Source organism: Leucoraja erinacea, chromosome 3, assembly GCF_028641065.1.
Source record: "Leucoraja erinacea ecotype New England chromosome 3, Leri_hhj_1, whole genome shotgun sequence".
Classification (NCBI taxonomy): Eukaryota; Metazoa; Chordata; class Chondrichthyes; order Rajiformes; family Rajidae; genus Leucoraja; species Leucoraja erinaceus.
In genome coordinates, this window is record NC_073379.1 from 99,410,931 (window position 1) to 99,433,829 (window position 22,899).

The 22,899-nt window shown below is 41.0% G+C and overlaps 1 protein-coding gene across 3 annotated transcripts in view; it reads right to left on the reverse strand.

Annotated features, from left to right (window-relative positions):
* Nucleotides 1-648: 648 nt before the first annotated feature.
* The window catches only part of rgmb (repulsive guidance molecule BMP co-receptor b), a 244,024-nt gene continuing 221,773 nt past the window's right edge, over nt 649-22,899 (reverse strand). Inside the window, exons 1-4 of one of the 3 annotated variants that reach the window (XM_055633278.1) lie at nt 8,832-10,537; nt 7,632-7,804; nt 6,082-6,608; nt 649-3,378 (exon numbers count right to left, since the gene is read on the reverse strand). In XM_055633278.1, coding sequence (XP_055489253.1) covers nt 2,713-3,378; nt 6,082-6,608; nt 7,632-7,804; nt 8,832-9,061 — 1,596 coding nt within the window. In that variant the 5' untranslated portion in view covers nt 9,062-10,537 and the 3' untranslated portion in view covers nt 649-2,712. The other 2 variants (XM_055633279.1, XM_055633280.1) reach the window with 2 other exon arrangements.

The following is a 22,899-nucleotide window of genomic DNA, read 5'->3' on the forward strand; positions in this document are numbered from 1 at the left end:
GAAAATCCTTATTTATTAGCTTGAATCTCCCTGGGAAATATTTCAGTGCTGTATGCAATGAGGGCTATCCCTCAGTGGTCGGAAGCATAAGGAAATAGAGGCTTGCTAGCTTATGTATCCACAATTCATCCAATTTTACTTCCCCTATAGGCTGCTTAAATCATCCCTATAGTCAGCTATAGGCTGCTTAAATCATTATTAGGCTTAATCTAATCAAACCAATGTTGCTGGTTTATTTTAGTCTTCATGAAAAGGCATGAAACATTCCCCTGAATTAAAAAAAACCTTTTACATGGATTTCATTACCTTGGTAATAAACAGCAGAAACATTTACACAACCCACTCTGCACAATATTGAATAAAGACACTGAGTGCTGGAGTAATTCTGCGGGTCAGGCAGCATCGCTGGAATACATGGATTGGTGACGTTTTGGGTTTGGACCCTTCTTCAAATTGGACTTGTTGCTTCAATGAGTGAAGCCAGTAAAAGAGCAGCTGAACTGCTCATCCCAGCAATGACGTTGTCTGTAAACAATTGTGAGCATTAGCAAATACCCAGTTTTTTTAATAACAAATTCAGGTCAATGCTATTTCCTCCACATATATAAAACATGTAACATCAATTTAATACAAGAAATAGACACTAGATTTGTACTTCCTAACATAATTTTAATGCATGTTTATCAGCATGTTTGATTTCAATATCAACTTTAAATACACAAACTTGCAGGTTTTCCGCTTTGCAGTTTGATGAAAAAGGAATGGAAGCCAAGTACAAAAGCAGGTGGTACATAAGATACTTTGTGAAACTGGTCTAACCTTACTGGCATCACCAGCTTTTTACCACAAAAAAAGGGGCTCAAGAATGACCCGACATCTGGTCTATATTTCTATATATTGTTCTGAAGAGAAAATACATCTTTTTGATGTGATAAATATGCTCAGTAATAGTGCAGTTTCCGGCAGGCCAGTTAGCAGCTACACAAAACAAACACAATTAATTTCTAACTTGTATAAACCCCATCAATACCTTTGCCCTGCAAGCATATATTTATGGTGTGGTCATTGCTCAAGTGTTTATTGGTCTCGATTTGAAAGGAACTAATCACAGTGTATGAGAACCTCTTTAAAATAATTTGGCTAGACTTTCCTAAAGTAAGACAAGGAGATTCCTTCATCATCATGAGAATCCGTTTTGCATTTCAGATGCCAAGGGTTGGCAAATCCTGGTGGTTGGAGTGTGCACACTGGAAAATTCAGCAGCCATTAATGTATTTAGTACCAGTCTGTGGAATTCTCTGCCTCAGAGGGCGGTGGAGGCAGGTTCTCTGGATGCTTTCAAGAGAGCTAGATAGGGCTCTTAAAAATAGCGGAGTCAGGGGATATGGGGAGAAGGCAGGAACGGGGTACTGATTGGGGATGATCAGCTATGATCACATTGAATGGCTCGAAGGGCCAAATGGCCTACTCCTGCACCTATTGACTACTGTCTATTCTAATTGGCTCCATCTCAGTAAAAGCTTTATTAAACCATGCATAGACATATGCAAGAAAATTACTTTGCCGTTTATAAAATTTTGATGATGCCAATTTGTAAGTGGTTGCTTTTCACTTGGCAAGATCCCATTCCCAAATGAATTGGCTCGTGAATCCCACAAACCAACAGGGTAATCTACCATAATTTGATTGCGCTGTTTGCTAACAATGCAATAATGAATCAGGTGAAATTGCTGCAAAAATTGAAGCATATTGGTGAATAATGCATCCACAGTATCAGATAATCAAAGTATCCGTGAAGAATGAGACACTAGGAAGTCTACCACATACTGCTCATGATTCTCTAAACAGTTAAGCGCAGACTGTGTAAAGCCTGGAAACAACATCTTGATCAGCCCAATCTTAAAAGACAAACAAGTGTAATGATTTATCAGAACTGGATGCGTCCATTGCTGTGAAGCAGCTGAAATTTGAAAATATCGTTCGTGGAAATACCTAAGGAAACATAGACTAGTTTGGAATAAAAGGTCCATGACAGATTTTCATTTTGAATTTCAATTCAATACTGGTTTTGTATTATTTTGGGTGGTGGGGCAGTGGTTGGGAGGGATAACTAACACATCACAATATAAAAAGCATTTAAGACCTTTTTTATAGTTCACAAATTAGGTTTAGTATCACTGGTCACCTGAACACTGAAGTAACTCAAGTGCAATCCACTAGGTGGCATCACTAACACAGCAGAGTGAACATAAGAATTAGCACAGAATCTGCTCTATGTTCTTCTAGCAGGACATTTTGTTTATAAATAAGTTAACTATTTACATATTTAGACAATCACCGCGTATACAACAGTTATCCATTTTGAAACCAAAAAGCACAACTAGTAATCCTTCTGATGCTGAATATCAAACTTTCTGATTTGAGAGACAGCCATGTAACTCTGAACACATTTACCGGTAGCCATTTTAAGCATTGGTCAAAACATAAAGTGCCCTTTGTAACAACAGACCCTTCAGTAGGGATATCAACTCACAAACTTGCAAAATAACTTTCAACAAAAAGTACATACTACAAATAAATTCAAATGACACAATATGTACAATCTTATGTTTGCTTGGGATTGCCATCCCATCATATATACTGTATATACATATATACTTTTCTGAATATATTATAACAATATATATTTAATATTTTTATAAACTAAAAAACCTACAAAAACACAATCACAACAAAAGAAAACAGTCCAACATAAATGTTAAATAATACATTGTTGTTCTGGGCAACACTGCTGCCCCTGGGGAAAATATGCCACAGCTCTCTCTTCGGATGCAGTGCCTCCAAGTCTTGGAGGGCACTGTATGCTGCTGCTGTAAAGTTTACATCACCTGTTGTCAGAAGGTCAAAAACACAGGAATGAAAATAGACATCCTTTACTTGGATTTTTTCATGGCATTTGGCCGTTGCACTTTCCAATGTGTAAGCACCTTTTGGTTGGACCTGGGGAAGATGTGGATGGTTTTGACTATTGGCCAGAAGAGGGAGATGACCACCTTCATCAATGCGTTCATTCATCGGGCAGCCACGAGCGCAAAGCTGTAGTCCCTGGCTGTCATTTTCATTCAGTGCCAATTCCTCAGGCATCCTCAATGCAAATGTTAAGTAACGTCCCACTTGCCGCACAATGACAGTCATTCCTATATATTTTGCGTGCACCTCCACATGTTTCCCATTGGCTTTCTCTACTATCCACAGAGTCTTCATCCAACCATTCCCCACTGTTGTACCGTCTATGAACGCTGCGGGAAGATCATCTGTCATTGCCTGGTAAACCTTTTGATCTGTACAGTCATGATAGGTTTTGAATATAATGGTTATCTGAAAGAAATGAAACCATGCATACTTAGTGTATATTAATGGACAACACAGAGATGAACTAAACATTTAAATGAACATCACAAAAGTAATCTTATCATATACCAGCGATATTAAGTAATGTAATGAAAAAGGTTGGGCTGTACTTCATGTTCTTATATATAAGCAATGTAGATATGAGGAAGTTCCAAAACGTAATGACGTTTATTGTCACGTGTACCGAGGTACAGTGAAAAGATTTTGTTGCGTGCTATCCAGTCAGCAGAAAGACAATATGTAATGTTAAAATCGTACAAGGCATTGGTGAGGCCAATTTTGGAGTATGGTGTACAATTTTGGTCACCAAATTATAGGAAGGATGTCAACAAAATAGAGAGAGTACAGAGATTTACTAGAATGTTGCCTGGGTTTTAGCAACTAAGTTACAGAGAAAGGTTGAACAAGTTAGGTCTTTATTCTTTGGAGCGCAGAAGGTTAAGGGGGGACTTGATAGAGGTCTTTAAAATGATGAGAGGGATAGACAGAGGTGACGTGGATAAGCTTTTCCCACTGAGAGTAGGGAAGATTCAAACAAGAGGACATGATTTGAGAATTAAGGGACAGAAGTTTAGGGGTAACATGAGGGGGAACTTCTTTACTCAGTCAGTGGTAGCTGTGTGGAATGAGCTTCCAGTGGAAGTGGTGGAGGCAGGTTCAATTTTATCATTTAAAAATAAATTGGATAGGTATATGGATGGGAAAGGAATGGAGGGTTATGGTCTGAGTGTAGTTATATGGGACTAGGGGAGAATAAGTGTTCGGCACGGACTAGAAGGGCCGAGATGGCATGTTTTCCCTGCTGTAATTGTTATATGGTTATAATATATAATTATAATCGACCCATTTACAGCGTATAGATACATGATAAGGGAATAATGTTTAGTGCAAGGTAAAATTAGCAAATTCCGATCAAGGATAGTCAGAGGATCACCAAAGAGGTAGATAGTAGTTATCTGGTTGTGGTTGGATGATTCTGTGCATTTGTATTAAAATTATTGCAGTACACACTATTAAAGTGCTTGTCTGACAGACTCTCTTCGATGTTCCTTCTAATTGCTGTGAAAACTTACAACATGCAACATGCTGTGTGAACATGAGATTGACATCCTGTGTTGATTCAGCCTCAATATGACGTATCTGACAAACTAGCGGCAATCTAGTATTGGAAGGAAGGTTTATTGATAATTATTTTTCCTTCAAGCTGCTTGGTGGTCACTGTGAACAAGGTGTGGGCCTAATTTCAAACTGTATGAGATAACCAAGAAAGGTTTACAGAGCCATCCACAAAATGAATGGAGAGAAACCTGTACTTGAGAGGCAATACATACAGATCAAATGCTGACCCTTAAATCAATCATTCAAACGTGATATGTGGTAAATCACCAATTTCCTTTAGGACAGAATGTAAAAATTAAATTTGAAGTTTTGTAATCAGAATTCTGCTCTACACGTAACCATTAAATTATTGGGATACTGTGACCTTTGCTAGTTTATTGAAAACGATGCACATTATGAATGTTTTCGCGGGGCAACATTCAATTAGATGCATTTGAATATTGCAAAGGAAATTTAAAATGCTGCCGAGTTCAATTACCAGTTGATTTAAATGCACGTGTCTTGAGTTCTAAACATGTACTGTCCTGTTGCACAATTATTCTTAAAGGAAAACAAATCTTAATTACAGCATTAAAGCATGGCTCATCATATGCAGAGTGACCTAATATGCATCACTCATTAGTAAAAAAAAGATTAGATGTTTCCTGAAAATGTGATGACAAGCATAAATGGGATTACATGCATTTCCTTGATTATGCAGCGTACTCATTAGCAAACTGGTCAGCATAAACTCTTTTAACTAACATTTCCTCAGATCAAAAGAGAATACACAATGCAATACCAACAAAAGTGAAGAACTTATGGTAGGTTTTGGGACATATGTTCAGTGTAAATAAACTCTCAAATAATTATTTGGAAGTTGATAAAAATGCATTTGTGGACACACAACACATAAGACCGAATGTAAGCAGAACTAGGTCTTGTTAGCATCTTAACACATCTACAGATTGGATTACAAGAAAGGATCTGATGATCCACAATTCATACGCCACAGGTACAACGTTGCATTTCCACATTGCAAGAAGCCTTGCAAGGTACCTATTATAATCAGGATTTTTATTCCAAATACTGAAATCATTGGCTTTCCTTAGATTTGGAAGATCCACACCTAATTTTTGTTCATTTATACTGGATTAGTGATTTCACTGGAGCTGTCATTTATGTTTTTGTCCTTCGGGATCAGGGCAAAGGAATGATATTGAGAACAAAACAGCACCTGGGGAACTATAATGCAATTCGCTGGTTACAGAATTAATAGAATCTATTAGAGTTGAAGCTAGGTTCTTTCAAATTCTCACTTCACTGTCGTCAGATAGGAAAAAGCTACGCGAATCGTGAGTCTGATTTGAATGGAGGAGTTCTGATGCATTTTAAGGAATAGGTAAGAATCAAGCCCAGGGCGGGATATCTTTGCACAAATCCGCTGCTACTACTATTCCTGCTTAAACTATCCACTTTAAAGCAGGGATTTCCCCAGTCTATATATCTCCCTCCCCATGATATTCTGAAAAGCACGGTCAAGCCTGGCCGATTGGGTTGAGTGGTGTCTACCTTATTGGTAGCTGTAGCGCTGGATCCCTGCACAACAGGGACATTGGTTACTTGCACTGACAAGTAGTCGTTGTCAATCAGGGGCCAGGCTCCTTCCACTTTGCAAGTCTGGAAGTGATCCCTGAAAGTCCTGAGATGCGGGTCGCCAAACAAGCTGCAGAAGACGTAGCGGCGGCGGGCAGCCTGGAGCTCGATGCCCGCTGCAGCGCGGTGGCCCCGGTTGTCGTAGTCGCAGAAGCCCATGTTGTGACTGATGGGCACCAGGTCCTGGGCTGCGATCGACGTGGGCCCTTCACGGGAACAGTTCCTCTGGCTCATCAGGTCGCTGATGCCCAGCATTGCCGAGTGGAAGGCCAGGTTGCCTCTGCAGGCTTTGGCCGTCCGCCCCGTGCACAGGGCATAAGCCCGCAGGGCGATGCAGAACTCGGAAGCGAAAGCATTAAGAGCGGCGTTCAGATGCGACGTGAGGGCCACAAAGTCAGTCGTGCACTTCTGGATCCTGCACTGATACTGCTGCTGGCAATGCCCTGGAAAATAATAAAGGAGCAATATAAACCTTGGCACCAACTTTGTCAAGAACGCATGTAAACAAACTAGTGCATCAACATCACATGCCGTTAATCCGTGCAAACCACGACCAGAAAGCAACTGCATTCCTTAACAAGTTAATTTACGCTAAAAAGTTGGGCGTTATTATTTTAAACCTCACGATTTAAGACTAAGATTTTGCATTTGCTGAAAAGAAGTGAACCTTTTAAGATGTCAAATTATTGCCATATAAAGTCCTTAAGTACGAGGTGGTTAAATTTAATGCGTTTGGCATTTGCAGGGTAATGTTCAACTCGCAGTTAAAATGTTACAAGACATGCGAAAGAAAACCGAACCTTGTGTCATGAGATGTGGATGGATGCAAATCACGGCGAAAATGCCAGATACTGATTTGCAATGAAGGGGGTTAAAAACAAAATCGATTTATAGCATGCAGTTAAGGTGTAGGCAATAACATTATTTAACATTCAAACGCATGCTTTTGGGATATGCAGAAGAATAGACAGAAAAAATAAAGGAGTGCCGAGAGGGGGAAAAAAGTCCATCCAGTCATTGCACGCCGCTAGTAACTTGAGCTAATTTGTGGACTTCAAGTAAACACAATCAAAGAACAAGAGGTCTTCGACGTGTAAAAAAAAGGTCTGTCTGCACGCTGTTATCAACCTCCAAGAAAAAAAAGATCACTTCTAACTGTGTTCTTCCGACGTGTTATTTTTTAAAACTTTAATTTGGAATGTTTACATACTACTAAAGACGGTTAGTTGCACAAAAAAAGCCAGCTCTAAAATGGTTTAACTGGTTTGCATTCAGAAAAGTTTCCAAAATCGAAGGAGTTAGAGGCTGGGATCGAGAGAATTTACTTTGCAAATTTGCTTGAATTAAATATAAAAAACAAAAGCTGCGATGAGCTAGTGGCCGCGGTGCCGTGCCGACTTCTCACTCACACACACACACACAGCACCGAACGCTAACATTGCAAATGGTGCTGAGGAAAGGGTTACCTGTATTGGCAAACGTCGAAATGAAAAGCAGCAAGAAGGTGAAGGCTGTGGTCGGGCGCTCAGCCCCAGGGTAGTGAAAGCCTGGTTCCCCCATGCCCGTCCATTCAGGTTGCAATGAGTTTCTCAAATACTCCACCAAGAAGGGGTAGCAGTTGCAGGAACCTCTCCTCGACCTGTGAGTGCGAAAGATGCATGAAGGAAAAAAAAAGAGCCGAGGACACAAGATCTTTCTAGGATGCAGCAGACAGTGGAATACAGAGTATGCCCGAACGCTATCAATCTCAGCTATCCCATCAGATCAAACACACGCCACCCAGCACTCCCACACCACTCAACCTAACCCCACCGCCCTGTGCGGAACTCCCACCCACTCCACTGCCTACTGGCTCAATAACATCGCACAAGACCAGTCCTGTCCCAGTTATTGGCGAGTCCCCGCCGTCAGTCACCGCCCCTCTCCCGGGCCAGCGATCCCCAGTTTCCGCTGACAGGTTAGGCTGCGCCGAAGAGCATGACTTCATCGCAGCAGCGAGTTGAGTCACAGCTTCACCAGCCTCTGGGAGGGAGGAGGGGGGAAACGAGCAAGGGGAAAGAATGCAAAACAGGGTAGAAGGGCAATAGCCGGAGGAGAACATGAAATGTGGACAATACACAGAAAATGAAACGGAAGAGCAGCATTTAACAGCAAACAATACTAACGTTAAACATTGAGAGAAGCGAGACATTAGTACGATTTAGATACGAAGAAACGACCATAAACTGTAATACTATGAAGCAATCGTAGTATCAGTAACACCAGGCAAATAAAAATGAATGCACGATGAACTAAAAAAAGATTAAAGCTAAATAATGCATTAATTTGATAAATATCCGCTTAGCCAACAGTTCGTAACTCCTGCAGAATCCCCACTGGGATTGGGGTTGACCGGAGAGAGTCGACGATAGGCAGTGTGTAAGACAAATCTGACCCCGACAACAAGAGGCTTACAATGGAAAACCTGTTCACTTGTTTGCAGCTGGAGAGCGTTAAACCTTAGCCGCAGTTTTGTGACATCCGGCGGTGTGTAGTTCATGTTACGGCTGGGAACCACCATGTCGACCATCAGTGCTCGCTCAGACTGCACATGGTCGGGAGGCAAACCCCGACACTAAGTAACCCAAGCTCATACTCGGTTCCGCCTGCTCGGACCATGCACCTACCGAGTGACAAGCGTTTCTCGGGAGATCACTCTCTCTCCTCTGCACCAAACCCCCCCCGCGTTCTTTGTGCCGCTGTAATTTGGTGCAAATTGCTTGCTAAAGTAAATTTGGCTGCAAAATGCTTCACGCTTGTGCAAACCACGCTTGAGTAATGGGCTGAGAGTGAGTGGAGCGGCCAGCAGCGCTTTGTTTGACGGCAGCGCCCACAGGGGGCGCAGCGGGAGCACCATGCACCATGCACCAGCGCCGGCTCCCTTCAATAATTAAAGCCACGGCTCGCTGACAGCCTCAAAAATCATTTATTTTCATAGAAATGTGACATTTGTTAAATATTATTTACTTTCAGGCATATCTGCAGCGTAAAATATCGATAAATAAACTGGCCAGTGAATTGTGATTTATTGACAACTAAGACTCCTCTCAAAACCTGATAAATTACATGCTATCTGGATGTATGTAAATAAACTTAGAGCATTCTAAATCACTTCGATTTTTGTTTGTCTGAAGACCCATATAGCCGAGGCCGAGACTCGAACATCCTTCCTTAACGTCCTCACGACTCTTTGTTCGGGGTGTTGAGGTCAGATCTCCATCGATCTCCCCCGCCCACTCCCACAGCACAAAAAGTGTCTGATCTCTACCAGGTTTCCACGCCAAACATAACACTTTTGTCTGTAGGAATTTATGGATTTGCAATCACGGTTCCCTGGCTCTGAACTGACACCCTGCATTTTATATTAAAGAATAGTATAATGGCTCCAGAATGCTTCAGCATACAATAGTTATTTTAGAACAATAGTGTTTTTTCGTTAATTTCTAATACAGAATTCTAGGGTCCCTGCTGGATTCCTGAAGCTTGTGAAAATTCCCAACTTGCAACAAGTGTCTAAAATATTACTGACCAGATGATTATATGCTTGAGGCAAATGGAACCACCATTAATTTTACAAGATACAATGGTATTCCAGAGTTTTCATGATCTGTTGATGGCGGATTGGGATTCTGGTTTCAGATAGGTATTTCAACACATAATAAGCCTGCAACAATGGTGCGGCCTTCTTTATTCCAGACGTGACATCCTTTAAATTGGATGATGAATCAAAGCCTCATCTGCTTATTCCAATAGCTGAGATATGTTTGGCATAGCCAAAGAGAATTAGTTCCCTTGTTTATTTCCTGCAAACTTCATCCCACAACTAACACCAGCAAACACAGATCTACTATTCATTCATCTTCTGGCTCTTTGTAGGGTCTTATAGAGTGTGCAAAATGGCTGCCAGATGTGACTACATAATGATCCCTGCACTTGAAAGTAATTTATTGTACAATGCTTTGATAGTTTTCTGAAAGCCATGAAAAGGCACTCATGTTTTCATATAACTGGTTGTGGAGGGTGTACATTTTGTAATAATTGAGGAGGAAAGGTGACAGAGGTGCAAGAAATATGTTTACATCTGTTGCACTATTGGGTTAAGTTCGATATGTGCAGAGGTAATGTTCCTCTACTTTCTTCCAGTAATGTACCATGTTCACGATGTAATAACAGCACCTCCACATGATCAGCTGGGATTGTTAGTATTAGTAGCAAATTTTAGTCAGGGAACTGAATCCCTTTACAATTAGGTGAAAATTGCCCTACCTAATTGCTTGGAATTTTTGCAGCCATGAATGAGAGCTTTGATTGATTCGTTCTGGCCAGAAGATGGAAGCATCAAAAAGGCAATTGATAATCACAATGGTCTTTGATTTTATTTACATTTTTTCTCCTCCTTGGTGCCTTTCTTCTCAACTGAAGCTTTTCTGGTCTCGATAGCGGAACTGCAGCGTGCTGAAAACGATTTCAGCTCTCTCACGATTAGAAAAATGCACACACAAGGGAAAAGAAGTAGAAGACCTTTACATACAGTTTTTTTTTTCATGATGATAAATTTACCATGTCTGATGAAAGTCACAGTTCTAAGGAAGTCTAAGTGTCAGTACTAGAATTGAGCTCCTCCTCATCAAGCACTGTTGCTTGCATCTGGAAAGAATCATTTGCAGTTATTTAAGTAAGCTGTCACTTAAAGAGTGATTGTAACAAAGGTCCTTCCTTCCCACTCACTCCACGGCATTTTTCTCTCAATAAATTCCTCTTCTTTAGAAGAATTGCACCACTTCATATTTTACTCTCAATAAATTTTAACGGAGAAATTCATAGTGCCTTGAATATGTGTAATTGGTTATTTCTGCTAAAAAAAATCGTAGAAGGCTGTAATACCCGATTTCTCAAAGGTAGAAATGCATTTTTTTCTGTTATACTTTCACATCTTTTCTCCCAGAACTTGCACTACGTCTTAATAATTAAAATCAAGAGCAGGTAAAGTAACTTGTAAATAGAAGCTTTAGAGTTACAAGCCTATTGGACCCAAGTACTTTATCTTGTATCATGCGAAAGAAATAAAGGTACATGGGTGCTTCTGTGGCTTTAAAAAAATAGATAAGATAGTTATTGAAATTTATGTGAAAGTAGTTTACATTTGAATGCTAAAATCCCAACCGAGCATTTATATCTCAGTCTGCCTGGCTGGCTTGTTAGCTGAAAAAAAAAACTAAAAAGAGGCTCAGTGGAACAAAAAGAGAAAAACCATCTCCCATATTTGTTTGTCAAAAGGTTATTCATCGGTTTTATTTGCTTCTATTCTGAACCAAACCACATTCAAAATTACCAACTATTAATTTGTATATAAGAGTGCAATATTTTAGTTTCAGTATAAGATACAGAAAATATAAGAACTCCCAATTACAGAAATGCATTACACAATACTAATCAAATTGGTAATTTAGTTGAGAAATTTGATGTCTCTAGGGAGAGAGAATCATAAAGTTATATTGTTTTTCACTTCATTAATATTCTATCCACGTTTATAATGACTAAATTAACTTCAAACCATTTTTATTGCTGATTTTGAGTCCCTCGCTTATTGTGCACGTCAACCAATATGTTTATATTATTTATACCTCCAATGCAAACACCATCAATATAGCTATCATTTCAGCTGCTGATACACTACCTCAACAATATTGACTTTTATCTGCAGAGTTGCACAATCTGAATGTATTTTCTATTTTAATAGCTTTTCGCTACAATGAGGAAAAACCGATTACAAATGTTAGGAAAAATCCACAAATTCTAGTTTTTTTTTGTTGGGACAGCGTTATTATTATTCTTTTTAACATAAGTTCCAGCAGAAACAGACTTGAAAGACTGGCGATCTGAAATTGTTGAATTCAATATGGAGTCCCAGTGGTTACTACTTGCGTATATGGAAGGTGAGATGCTGTTTCTCAAGCTAATCTTGTCCTTGTTTGAAACAGTGTAAGGGACCAAAGAGAGAGAGAGAGAGAGAGAGATTAGAGTGGGAGCAGAATAGAAAATTAATATGTAGTAGGAATTCAGAAATAGGAGGCAAGTGCAATAAGAACAATAAAAGGACATTTGGACAACCACATAGATCGGAAAGGATAAGAGGGATATGGGCCAAATTGGACTGGATTAGATGAGGCGTCTTATTCAGCACGGACAAGTTGTGCTGAAGGGCCTGTTTCCATGCTGTACAATTATTTGACTCTAATTAAAGTGATAGGTGACTGGATACTCAGGTCATGCTGATAGACTGAATAGGTATTCCATTCCCCATCCGACCTCTCTGTCCTGGGTCTCCTCCATGGCCAGAGCGAGCAACACCAGAAATTGGAGGAACAGCACCTCATATTCTGCTTGGGGAGTCTGCATCCTGCGGGCATGAACATTGAATTCTCCCAATTTTGTTAGCCCTTCCCCTTCCTCATCCCTCGGGCTGTCTCCTCCCATCCCTCAGCCCTCGGGCTCCTCCTCCTTTCTCCTTTCTTCTCCCCGCCACCCCCCATCAGTCTGAAGAAGGGTTTCGGCCCGAAACGTTGCCTATTTCCTTCGCTCCATAGATGCTGCTGCACCCGCTGAGTTTCTCCAGCATTTTTGTGTACCTTCGATTTTCCAGCATCTGCAGTTCCTTCTTAAACACAGGTATTCTAACAGATCTGATGCAAGGTCACAGACATTTAATATCTTTCATTTCTCTCCACAAAAACTTCCTTTGTTGAGTATTTCCAGCATTTCTTATTTTAGGTTTTCAGCAACTGATGCTATCTTCAGCTCACAGTTAATACCTTGACTTTTATACTGTCTCTGCTCCCCAATGTAAGGTCCCAATTCCAGCTTAAGAACATTGATTGGCTCACATGCAAATGTGCAGGTAGCCTAGACTGGAGATTCACTTGGAAAGAAGTCATTCGGATTTACAGACATGGTACTCATAGCTTAACCGGCTCTCTTCTCAAAGGGTTCGTCACATCTTGGTGCATTCCTGGGCATCAGTCCTGGGCAGAGCCCCAGATAGACACAAAATGCTGGAGTAACTCAGCAGGACAGGCAGCATCTCTGGAGAGAAGGAATGAGTGACGTTTCAGGTCGAGACCCTTCTTCAGACCCGAAAAGTGACCCTTTCCTTCTCTCCAGAGATGCTGCCTGTCCCGCGGAGTTACTCCAGCTTTTTGTGTCTATCTTCGGTGCAAACCAGCATCTGCAGTTCCTTATCACACAGTCCAGAACCCCAACTCACTTGCACAGTCCTCATTTATGGAAAGATGTGGTCTGGTGTCTTGATGCTGCTGTATGTTTCCTCAACTTGATCATTGTTTCATAATGTAGCCACAGCTTTTCCGTCTGCAGTTCCAATCGGGCTGCGATTCCTTAATCAAGTAACATTCTCTGTTCTGGCAATATAATTCACTCTTAATACTCGCTACAGCCTTCTACGCCACTGAGTATATTGTTCTTCTCCAAAGTTTCTATTCCACATTGTCCAGTCTACAAAAGCTTTAGCCACTCATTTCATTCTTGCCTGTGCAATCCGAACCTGAGTATCTCCAGCCTCGCCTTCTCATGCTGCTCCTGCTGTTACTTGGGAGGTTCTCGAGGATATATCCCGTGTCTCTTCCTTCTCCCCTTATATATTCTGCCCATGGCGATAGCAACCAAAGAAATAGGGTCAGTTTCCACATGTATGTGGCCAATACCTATCCTCACTGCTTCCCCACCTTTCCTGATACCTTACATCGACCCTGCTCCATCTATAGTGGGATAAACGATTTTCTTTCAATGATCTACCGTGATAATGTTCCCGATGTTTGGGAAGTCCAGGACAAGGGGTCACAGCTTAAGGATAAAGGGGAAATCCTTTAAAACCGAGATGAGAAGAACTTTTTTCACATAGAGAGTGGTGAATCTCTGGAACTCTCTGCCACAGAGGGTAGTCGAGGCCAGTTCATTGGCTATATTTAAGAGGGAGTTAGAAGTGGCCCTTGTGGCTAAAGGGATCAGGGGGTATGGAGAGAAGGCAGGTACGGGATACTGAGTTGGATGATCAGCCATGATCATATTGAATGGCGGTGCAGGCTCGAAGGGCCGAATGGCCTACTCCTGCACCTAATTTCTATGTTTCTATGTTTCTATAACCAAAGCCATCATCTTTTTCCCTTATCAAACTGACGTTACCCTGCACTAAATGGTATTCCCTTATCATGTATCTATACACTGTAAGTGGCTCGATTGTAATCATGTATTGTCTTTCCACTGACTGTTTGCGTGCAACAAAAGTTTTTCACCGTGCTTCGGTACACGTGACAATAAACTAAACTAAACTGAACTGAACTGAATTGATTGACAATTCCAGGATAAGACAGCCTATTTACTATAAATTCCAATATCGTATTGGAGCCTGTACTGAGCCCCCAATACTGCATTCATTCCATCATGAAGAATGCCTACTTCTGCGCTGTAGAATCCCACACCTCCACTTTTTATCTGTTGTAAACTCTTATTCATTTGCCATGTACAGGCTACTGGTCTTCTGAACAGCCTCTCTTTTCCTCTTCTAAAGTCTGCTCATCCAAAACTCTGCTGTCCTTTTATCATTAAATGCAGCTCTACCTATGGCTTCAATCCTTGCTAATCTCCCATGTCTCCAGTTTAAAGATATCACATATTTAATATCTGAAGAAGGGTATTGACCCGAAACGTTGCCTATTCCTTCTCTCCATAGATGCTGCCTCACCCGCTGAGTTTCTCCAACATTTTTTGTCTACCTTCGATTTTTCCAGAATCTGCAGTTTTTTCTTAAACATACAGTGCATTCAGAAATTATTCAGACCCCTTTCACTGTTTCCACATTTTGTTACGTTACAGCCTAATTTAAAAATGGAATTCTTTTTTTTTATCATCAATCTGCCCACAATACCCCATAATAAAAAAGCGAAAACAGGTTTTTTGGACATTTTTGCAAAGTAATTAAAAATAAATAACTGAACTATCACATTTACATAAGTATTCAGACCCTCTAAGAATAAGGGGTAAGCCACTTTAGAACGGAGATGAGGAAACACTTTTTTCTCATTCTCTGCCTCAGGATACTTTCTGCCTCCGGTTCTCAGGATACTTTCAAGAGAGAGAGCAAAATAGGGCTCTTAAAGATAGCGGAGTTTGGGGATATGGGGAGAAGGCAGGAACTGGGTACTGATTGTGGATGATCAGCATTGGGATGTAATGTTAAAATTGTACAAGGCATTGGTGAGGCCAATTCTGGAGTATGGGGTACAATTTTGGTCGCCTAATTATAGGAAGGATGTCAACAAAATAGAGAGAGTACAGAGGAGATTTACTAGAATGTTGCCTGGGTTTCAGCAACTAAGTTACAGAGAAAGGTTGAACAAGTTAGGGCTTTATTCTTTGGAGCGCAAAAGGTTAAGGGGGGACTTGATAGAGGTCTTTAAAATGATGAGAGGGATAGACAGAGTTGACGTGAATAAGCTTTTCCCACTGAGAGGAGGGAAGATGCAAACAAGGGGACATGACTTGAGAATTAAGGGACAGAAGTTTAGGGGTAACATGAGGGGAACTTCTTTACTCAGAGAGTGGTGGCTGTGTGGAATGAGCTTCCAGTCAAGGTGGTGGAGGCAGGTTCGTTTTTATCATTTAAAAATAAATTGGATAGTTATATGGACGAGAAAGGAATGGAGGGTTATGGTCTGAGTGCCGGTGTATGGGACTAGGGGAGAATACGTGTTCGGCACGGACTAGAAGGGTCGAGATGGCGTGTTTCCGTGCTGTAATTGTTATATGGTTATATGGTTATACGATCACTCTGAATGGCGGTGCAGGCTTGAAGGGCCGAATGGCCTACTCCTGCACCTATTGTCTATTCTCTTTACTCAGTACTTTGTTGAGGCACCTTTGGCACTGATTACAGCCTCAAGTCCTCTTGGGTATGGCGCTACAAGCTTGGCACACATGTATTTGGGTAATTTCTCCCATTCTTCTCTGCAGATACTCTCAAGCTCTGTCAGGTTGGATGGGGAGCGTCGATGCACAGCTATTTTCAGGTCCCTCCAGAGATGTTCGATCGTGTTCAAGTCCGGGCTCTGGCTGGGCCACTCAAGGACATTCGCCGACTTGTCACAAAGCCACTCCTGCGTTGTCTTGGCTGTGTGCTTAGGGTCATTGTCCTGTTGGAAGGTGAACCTCTGCCCCAGTCTGAGGTCCACAACGCTCTGGAGCAGGTTTTTATCAAGGATCTCTCTGTACTTTGCTCCATTCATCTTTCCCTCGATCCTGACTAGTCTCCCAGTTTCTGCCGCTGAAAATCATCCCCACAGCATGATGCTGCCACCACCATGCTTCACCGTAGGTATGGTATTGGCCAGGTGATGAGCAATGTCTGGTTTCCTCTAGACGTGATGCTTGGCATTCAGGCCAAAGAGTTCAATCTTGGTTTCATCAGACCAGAGAATCTTGTTTCTCATGCCTTTTGGCAAACTCCAAGCGGGCTGTCATGTGCATTTTACTGAGGAGTGACTTCCGTCTGGCCACTCTACCATAAAGGCCTGATTGGTTGAGTGCTGCAGATATAGTTGTCCTTCTGGAAGGTTCGCCCATCTCTACAGAGGAACTCTGGAGCTCTGTCAGAGTGACCATCAGGTTCTGGGTCACCTCCCTGACCAAGGCCCTTCTCCCCCGATCGCGCAGTTTGGCCGGGCGACCAGCTCTATGAAGAGTCCTGGTGGTTCCAAAGTTCTTCCATTTAAGAATGACGGAGGCCACTGTGCTCTGCGGGACCTGCAGTGCTGCAGAAATTGTTTTATACCCTTCCCCAGATCCGTGTCTCGACACAATCCTGTCTCAGAGGTTTACGGGCAATTCCTTTGTCTTCATGGCTTGTTTTTGCTCTGACATGTACTGTCAACTGTGGGACCTTATATAGACAGGTGTGTGCCTTTCCAAATCATGTCCAATCAAATTAATTTACCACTGGTGGACTCCAATCAAGTTGTAGAAACATCTCAAGGATAATCAATGGGAACAGGATGAAACTAAGCTCAATTTTGAGTGTCATAGTAAAGGCACGGAATATATATATATAAATGTGATACTTCAGTTATTTTTTACTAGTTATTTTGCAAACATTTCTAAACACCTGTTTTCACTTCTTTGTTATGGGGTATTGATGATAAATACTTTCTGAATGTACTGTATTTATTTCTAAACTTTTGTTCCCTGCTTCTTAAAACCTGCTCATTCGAATTTCAGCCCAGTTAGATGAAAGATCATCGACCTGATAAGATCATCAGTTTGTCTCCACTCAAGCTCCCTTAATATGCCATGTATTTACAAAAAATCTTATATTTAATTGAATTTCAAATTTATATTCATCAAATTATTACATTAGTATTTTATTCATTAATAGCTTGGTACTTGGTCCCCTACTCCCCCCAGCATCTATATAACCTCCTCCTGCAGTCTGCAATATCAATTACAGGGTTATTTGTAACTCCATTCATCTGACAATCCATCACTCTCCTCTATCAGTGATATATATACCTTCAGTCCCATGCTCTGGAATACACTCACCCTCAGGCTCAGTATCTATCTTTATCTGAATGTATCTCTGTGCAAAGAGCCTCAATATGTGTTTTTATGTGAACCCCCGTCCTCATTACAATTACATAGCTTGCACTCTGAATTATAGACTTTAATGGAAGTAGTTGCGGCACGTACGACAACAGCATTTAAAAGCCAAAACAGGTACATGAATAGAGAAGGTTTAGAGAGACTTGGGACAGGTGGGACTAGCTTAGATGGGGCATCTTTGTTGGCAAAGATGAGTTGGGCTGAAAGGCCTGTGACTCCATGACCCACTGAGTTCCTCAAGCATTTTGTTTTTAACTCAAGATTAAACTCTAGTGTCTCCAGAACTAGTAACCACCCCCTCCCCAGGTACACCTGTCCTTTTACCTCTCCCCTTCACTTTGTCCAGGGACCCCAACAGTGCTTACTGGTTTGGCAGAGGTTCACTTGCATCTTGTCCAACCTCATCTACTGTATCTGTTGTTCAAGATGTGGACTCTTATACATTGGTGAGACCAAACGTAGACTGAGCGATCATTTGGTTGAACACCTTCATTCAGTCTGCCTGAACCTACCTGATCTCCCTGTTGCTAAACACTTTACTTCTCCTTCACATTCCCATACAGACCTTTCTGTCCTAGGTCTCCTCCATTGTCAAAGTGAGGGTAAACGCACATTGGAGGAACAGCATCTCATATTTCGCTTTGGCAGCTCACAGCCCAGTGGTATGAATATTGATTTCTCTAACTTCAAGTAACCCTGGCATTCCCTCTCTCTCTCTATCGCTCCCCTACCCAATTCACACTAGCTTCTCGTTTTCACCCAATAGCTAATGATGGCCTGTTTCCTTAATCATCGTTACATTTTTGTATCTTTCATTCATTGTTCTTTATCTCTCTACATCATCATCTATATCTCTCGTTTCCCTTATCCCTAACCAGTTTGAAGAAGGGTCTCGACCCAAAACGTCCCCCATTCCTTCTCTCCAGAGATGCTGCCTGTCCCGCAGAGTCACTCCAGCTTTTTGTGGCTATCTTTAGTTTCCTACCTCTCCCTCTCCCTCCCTCCATACCTCCCTCTCTCCTTCCCTCTAATTTTAGTAATTGTTCTTATCAGTCTTTTGTGATTTTAATGCCATTCATTACAATGCTGTGTAGGTATGGTTACCATATTGGAAATCTTTGTGCATTTTTTGACTTATGGACAAAATTAACTTATGGATGTCTGTAAAAAAGACAATCACTCATTATCCGGGACTGGCCTGTACCTGTTCAATTTGAGTTGTTATGCAGTTCCTTAAAACAAAGTGGAATGTTTCTGTCTCAGTTGCCAGTGCCTGAAATTAACAATAGGCTGAAGATATGAATTACCTCATAAATATTTAATAATGTTCAAGTGCCTAATATATCAAATTTTATAGTCACAATTTCTTTTTGGAGAAGATCCATTTACAACATGTGTAAATTACAATAAGCTAAATTACAAATATGAACTAACCATTTTCCCGAATATGGCTACAAAATAAAACGAAATGCAAAGCTATTGATCTCATGAAAGTCAAAATAATGTTTTATTTTTTGGGGTAATGGCAGATGCAGTAATGTTCTCTTGCCTCAGTGAGATAAAAATGGATCTATATGAATATCCCTCGACCTAAAGCTAAAAATAAGGATTATAATGCATCAAAAGAATGAAGGCTAATTCTTGGTGACCAATTGTGATAGCAGGAACAAAGAACAAAGAAGAAAGGAGAAAGGCACAACAATAGAATGCATTCCTTATAAAAGAATGATGGTTCACATATCACTAGGCAACCAAACTCATCTGTTATACAAATTAGCTATCTCTGATTCTGGATTGTGCAAAATTAAGGAAGCTCTTCAATAAAGTGACCTCCTTCCGTCTCTCACGCAGATGATACCAGAAATGTAAGGATATACAGGGATAATATGAGAGTTGCAATAGTATACACACCAGGAGAGAAATGAACAGACTGATTCTCTTTTCTCTGAACAAGACCGAGAGGTGACTGAATGTATGACGGAAATGTGTAGTGTGGATGCAGAGAACTTGTTTCCATTTCCAAGCAAGAGCATTTAAGGGAAGAGCATTATAAGACAGTCACCAAAAAAAATCAGAGGGGATTTAGAAGAAACTTCTCTACCCAAAGATGTGAATTTGAACCTCACCTTCACATGGTGTGGGAGAAGCAAAGGTTGCGGATACTTTTAAGGGGAGGCTGGACCATGATATGAAGGAGAAGAAAATAAAAGGCTATGCTGTTAGGTTTAGATGAGAAAGAGGTTTGAGTGGAACAGACATGCTGGCATAGATTGGTTAGGCTGAAAGACATTTTTCTTTCCCCTGTCATTTTTTGATGAGTTGGGTTTAGTTTATTGTCACGTGTACCGAGGTACAGATTTACTTTGTTAAATTGTTTCACGGTTCATTAGTTACACAAAAATGCTGGGGAAACTCAGCGGGTGCAGCAGCATCTATGAAGCGAAGGAGATAGGCAACGTTTCGGGCCAAAACCCTTCTTCACGGTTCATTAGGACTAGATGAACGTACTGTAAATGATAAATTTGTGAAGAGAAGTTTATGGGAATATTTCACTGAGGTACATGGCATAAATACTGTTAACTTACAGCGAAGTTAGAAGTCTTTGTTCCTATTTACCAACCACTTTTCCTTTCAACAACAAATCACCAAAGGAATTTTGTGGTAAGCAATCACATTGCATGCTTACATTTATAGTAAGTGTGTCTGTTGAATAAGAACTTTAGACACCTTCAAACAGACTTCAGTTCAACTAGCATGGACGTTCTACAATGGTATGAAAACACTAAGCACACATACCACAAGTAACAAAAAAAATCATACCACAATTTTGTAATCAATGCAGCGGAGCACACATGAAAAGGATCAGTGTTCAAGCATGGCTCTTTGTTTTTCCTAAATTACTTTCCTCCTGAAGACAACTATTCATGCTGAGATAAATTTACATATCATCAGTCATTGTCTGGTATCTTTCTCAAAGGTAATTTTTCACACGATCTTGGGACAGCGTCAACAGACAATTCAACTGCGGGGAAGCTGCAGCCAAGCCTCATCTTATCTTTCCAAAAGATACATTCTTCCAGAGGTTTTAAGTTGATCCAGCACTGCCCTTCAGCGTGCCAGCAAGCATGATTTTAGCACCATTATTACCGACCCAACTGTAGTGATCAATAACGCCAAATAATCTACCAAAGGACGTCTGATCCAGACGTCTGATCTGGCTGATCGCCATTGGCTTCTAGATTGTTCTTTTTGGTTGCATTGGGTTCTCAGACTGAATTACTACTGTTACACAGAAGACTAGTCATACGCACTACAACTAGAACAATGGAAGTCTTACTTGCTGCAGCTTTACAGGCGGATTAATGCAACATAACAAATAAATATACAATATATTATCAGTTATACTTGGTACCCAGACCATGACAGCTCAACCCAAAGTACATGGTGCAATCTTGTACAAAGTCCATAGTAATTTGGTGCTGAGGCAGGGTTGCAGTTAGGGTTTTGCAGGGTAGATCAAGAGCCTGATGGTTGATGGGAAGAAGCTGTTCTGGAACCTGGAGGCAATAGTACTCATGCTCCTGTTACTTCTTCCCAATGATAGAAGTGAGATGAAAGCATGGCCAGAGTCATGTGGGGCTTTCATGATATTAACTACCTTTGTGAGGCACAGCCAGGGGTGGTGGTGCAGACAGATACAATAGTGGCATTTAGGAGATTTTTCAATGGCGGGGAGCTCAATACCTGTGATGGACCACTTTCTGCTGCCTCCTTGTAAAATACGCCATGAAATTATATTAAGATAAAAAGGGAGCTCCCATTTTCCTGATTACTATTTATTGCTCAATCAACATTACTAGAAGATTATTTAGTCGCTTATCTTGAAGCTGCCTGTGGGACCTATCTGGTACAAACCGACTGACTTAATTTCTCATGTTATTAGTGCAATTACATTATTAAAATTATATCTACACAAATTCACTTTGAAGTACTTTGGGACACACTGAAACGATGAACGGCTCTTCAGAAATGCAATTTCATTCTTTTATTCAGATTAAGTCACTGAGTTTTTCTCAGGCTAAAGCATATAGATGAAAAGCTAGAGGAGGAGGATATGATATAATAGCTTTCAACAATCAATAATGCTTTGATTCGGTTTTCACGGAGAAGCCACGTTTAAAGGGAATTCAAGTTGCAAAATGAGTTTAAATCCAACCAGTCCTCCAATGTCAGGAAAAATATCTTCTCCCTCAATTGTTATCCAGAGGACTTTGGTTTGGGTGCGTTTGGGGTACTGCTTGCAGTTCTGGTCATCCCATTACATAGAAACATAGAAACATAGAAAATAGGTGCAGGAGTAGGCCATTCGGCCCTTCGAGCCTGCACCGCCATTTGATATGATCATGGCTGATCATCCAACTCAGTATCCTGTACCTGCCTTCTCTCCATACCCCCTGATCCCTTTAGCCACAAGGGCCACATCTAACTCCCTCTTAAATATAGCCAATGAACTGGCCTCAACTACCTTCTGTGGCAGAGAATGCCACAGATTCACCACTCTCTGTGTAAAAAATAATTTTCTCATCTCGGTCCTAAAAGACTTCCCTCTTATCCTTAAACTGTGACCCCTTGTCCTGGACTTCCCCAACATCGGGAATAATCTTCCTGCATCTAGCCTGTCCAACCCCTTAAGAATTTTGTAAGTTTCTATAAGATTCCCCCTCAATCTTCTGAATTCCAGCGTGTACAAGCCAAGTCTATCCAGTCTTTCTTCATATGAAAGTCCTGCCATCCCAGGAATCAGGCTGGTGAACCTTCTCTGTACTCCCTCTATGACAAGAATGTCTTTCCCCAGATTAGGAGACCAAAACTGTACACAATACTCCAGGTGTGGTCTCACCAAGACCCTGTACAACTGCAGTAGAACCTCCCTGCTCTTATACTCAAATAACCATATAACCATATAACAATTACAGCACGGAAACAGGCCATCTCGATTCTTCTAATCCGTGCCGAACACGTATTCTC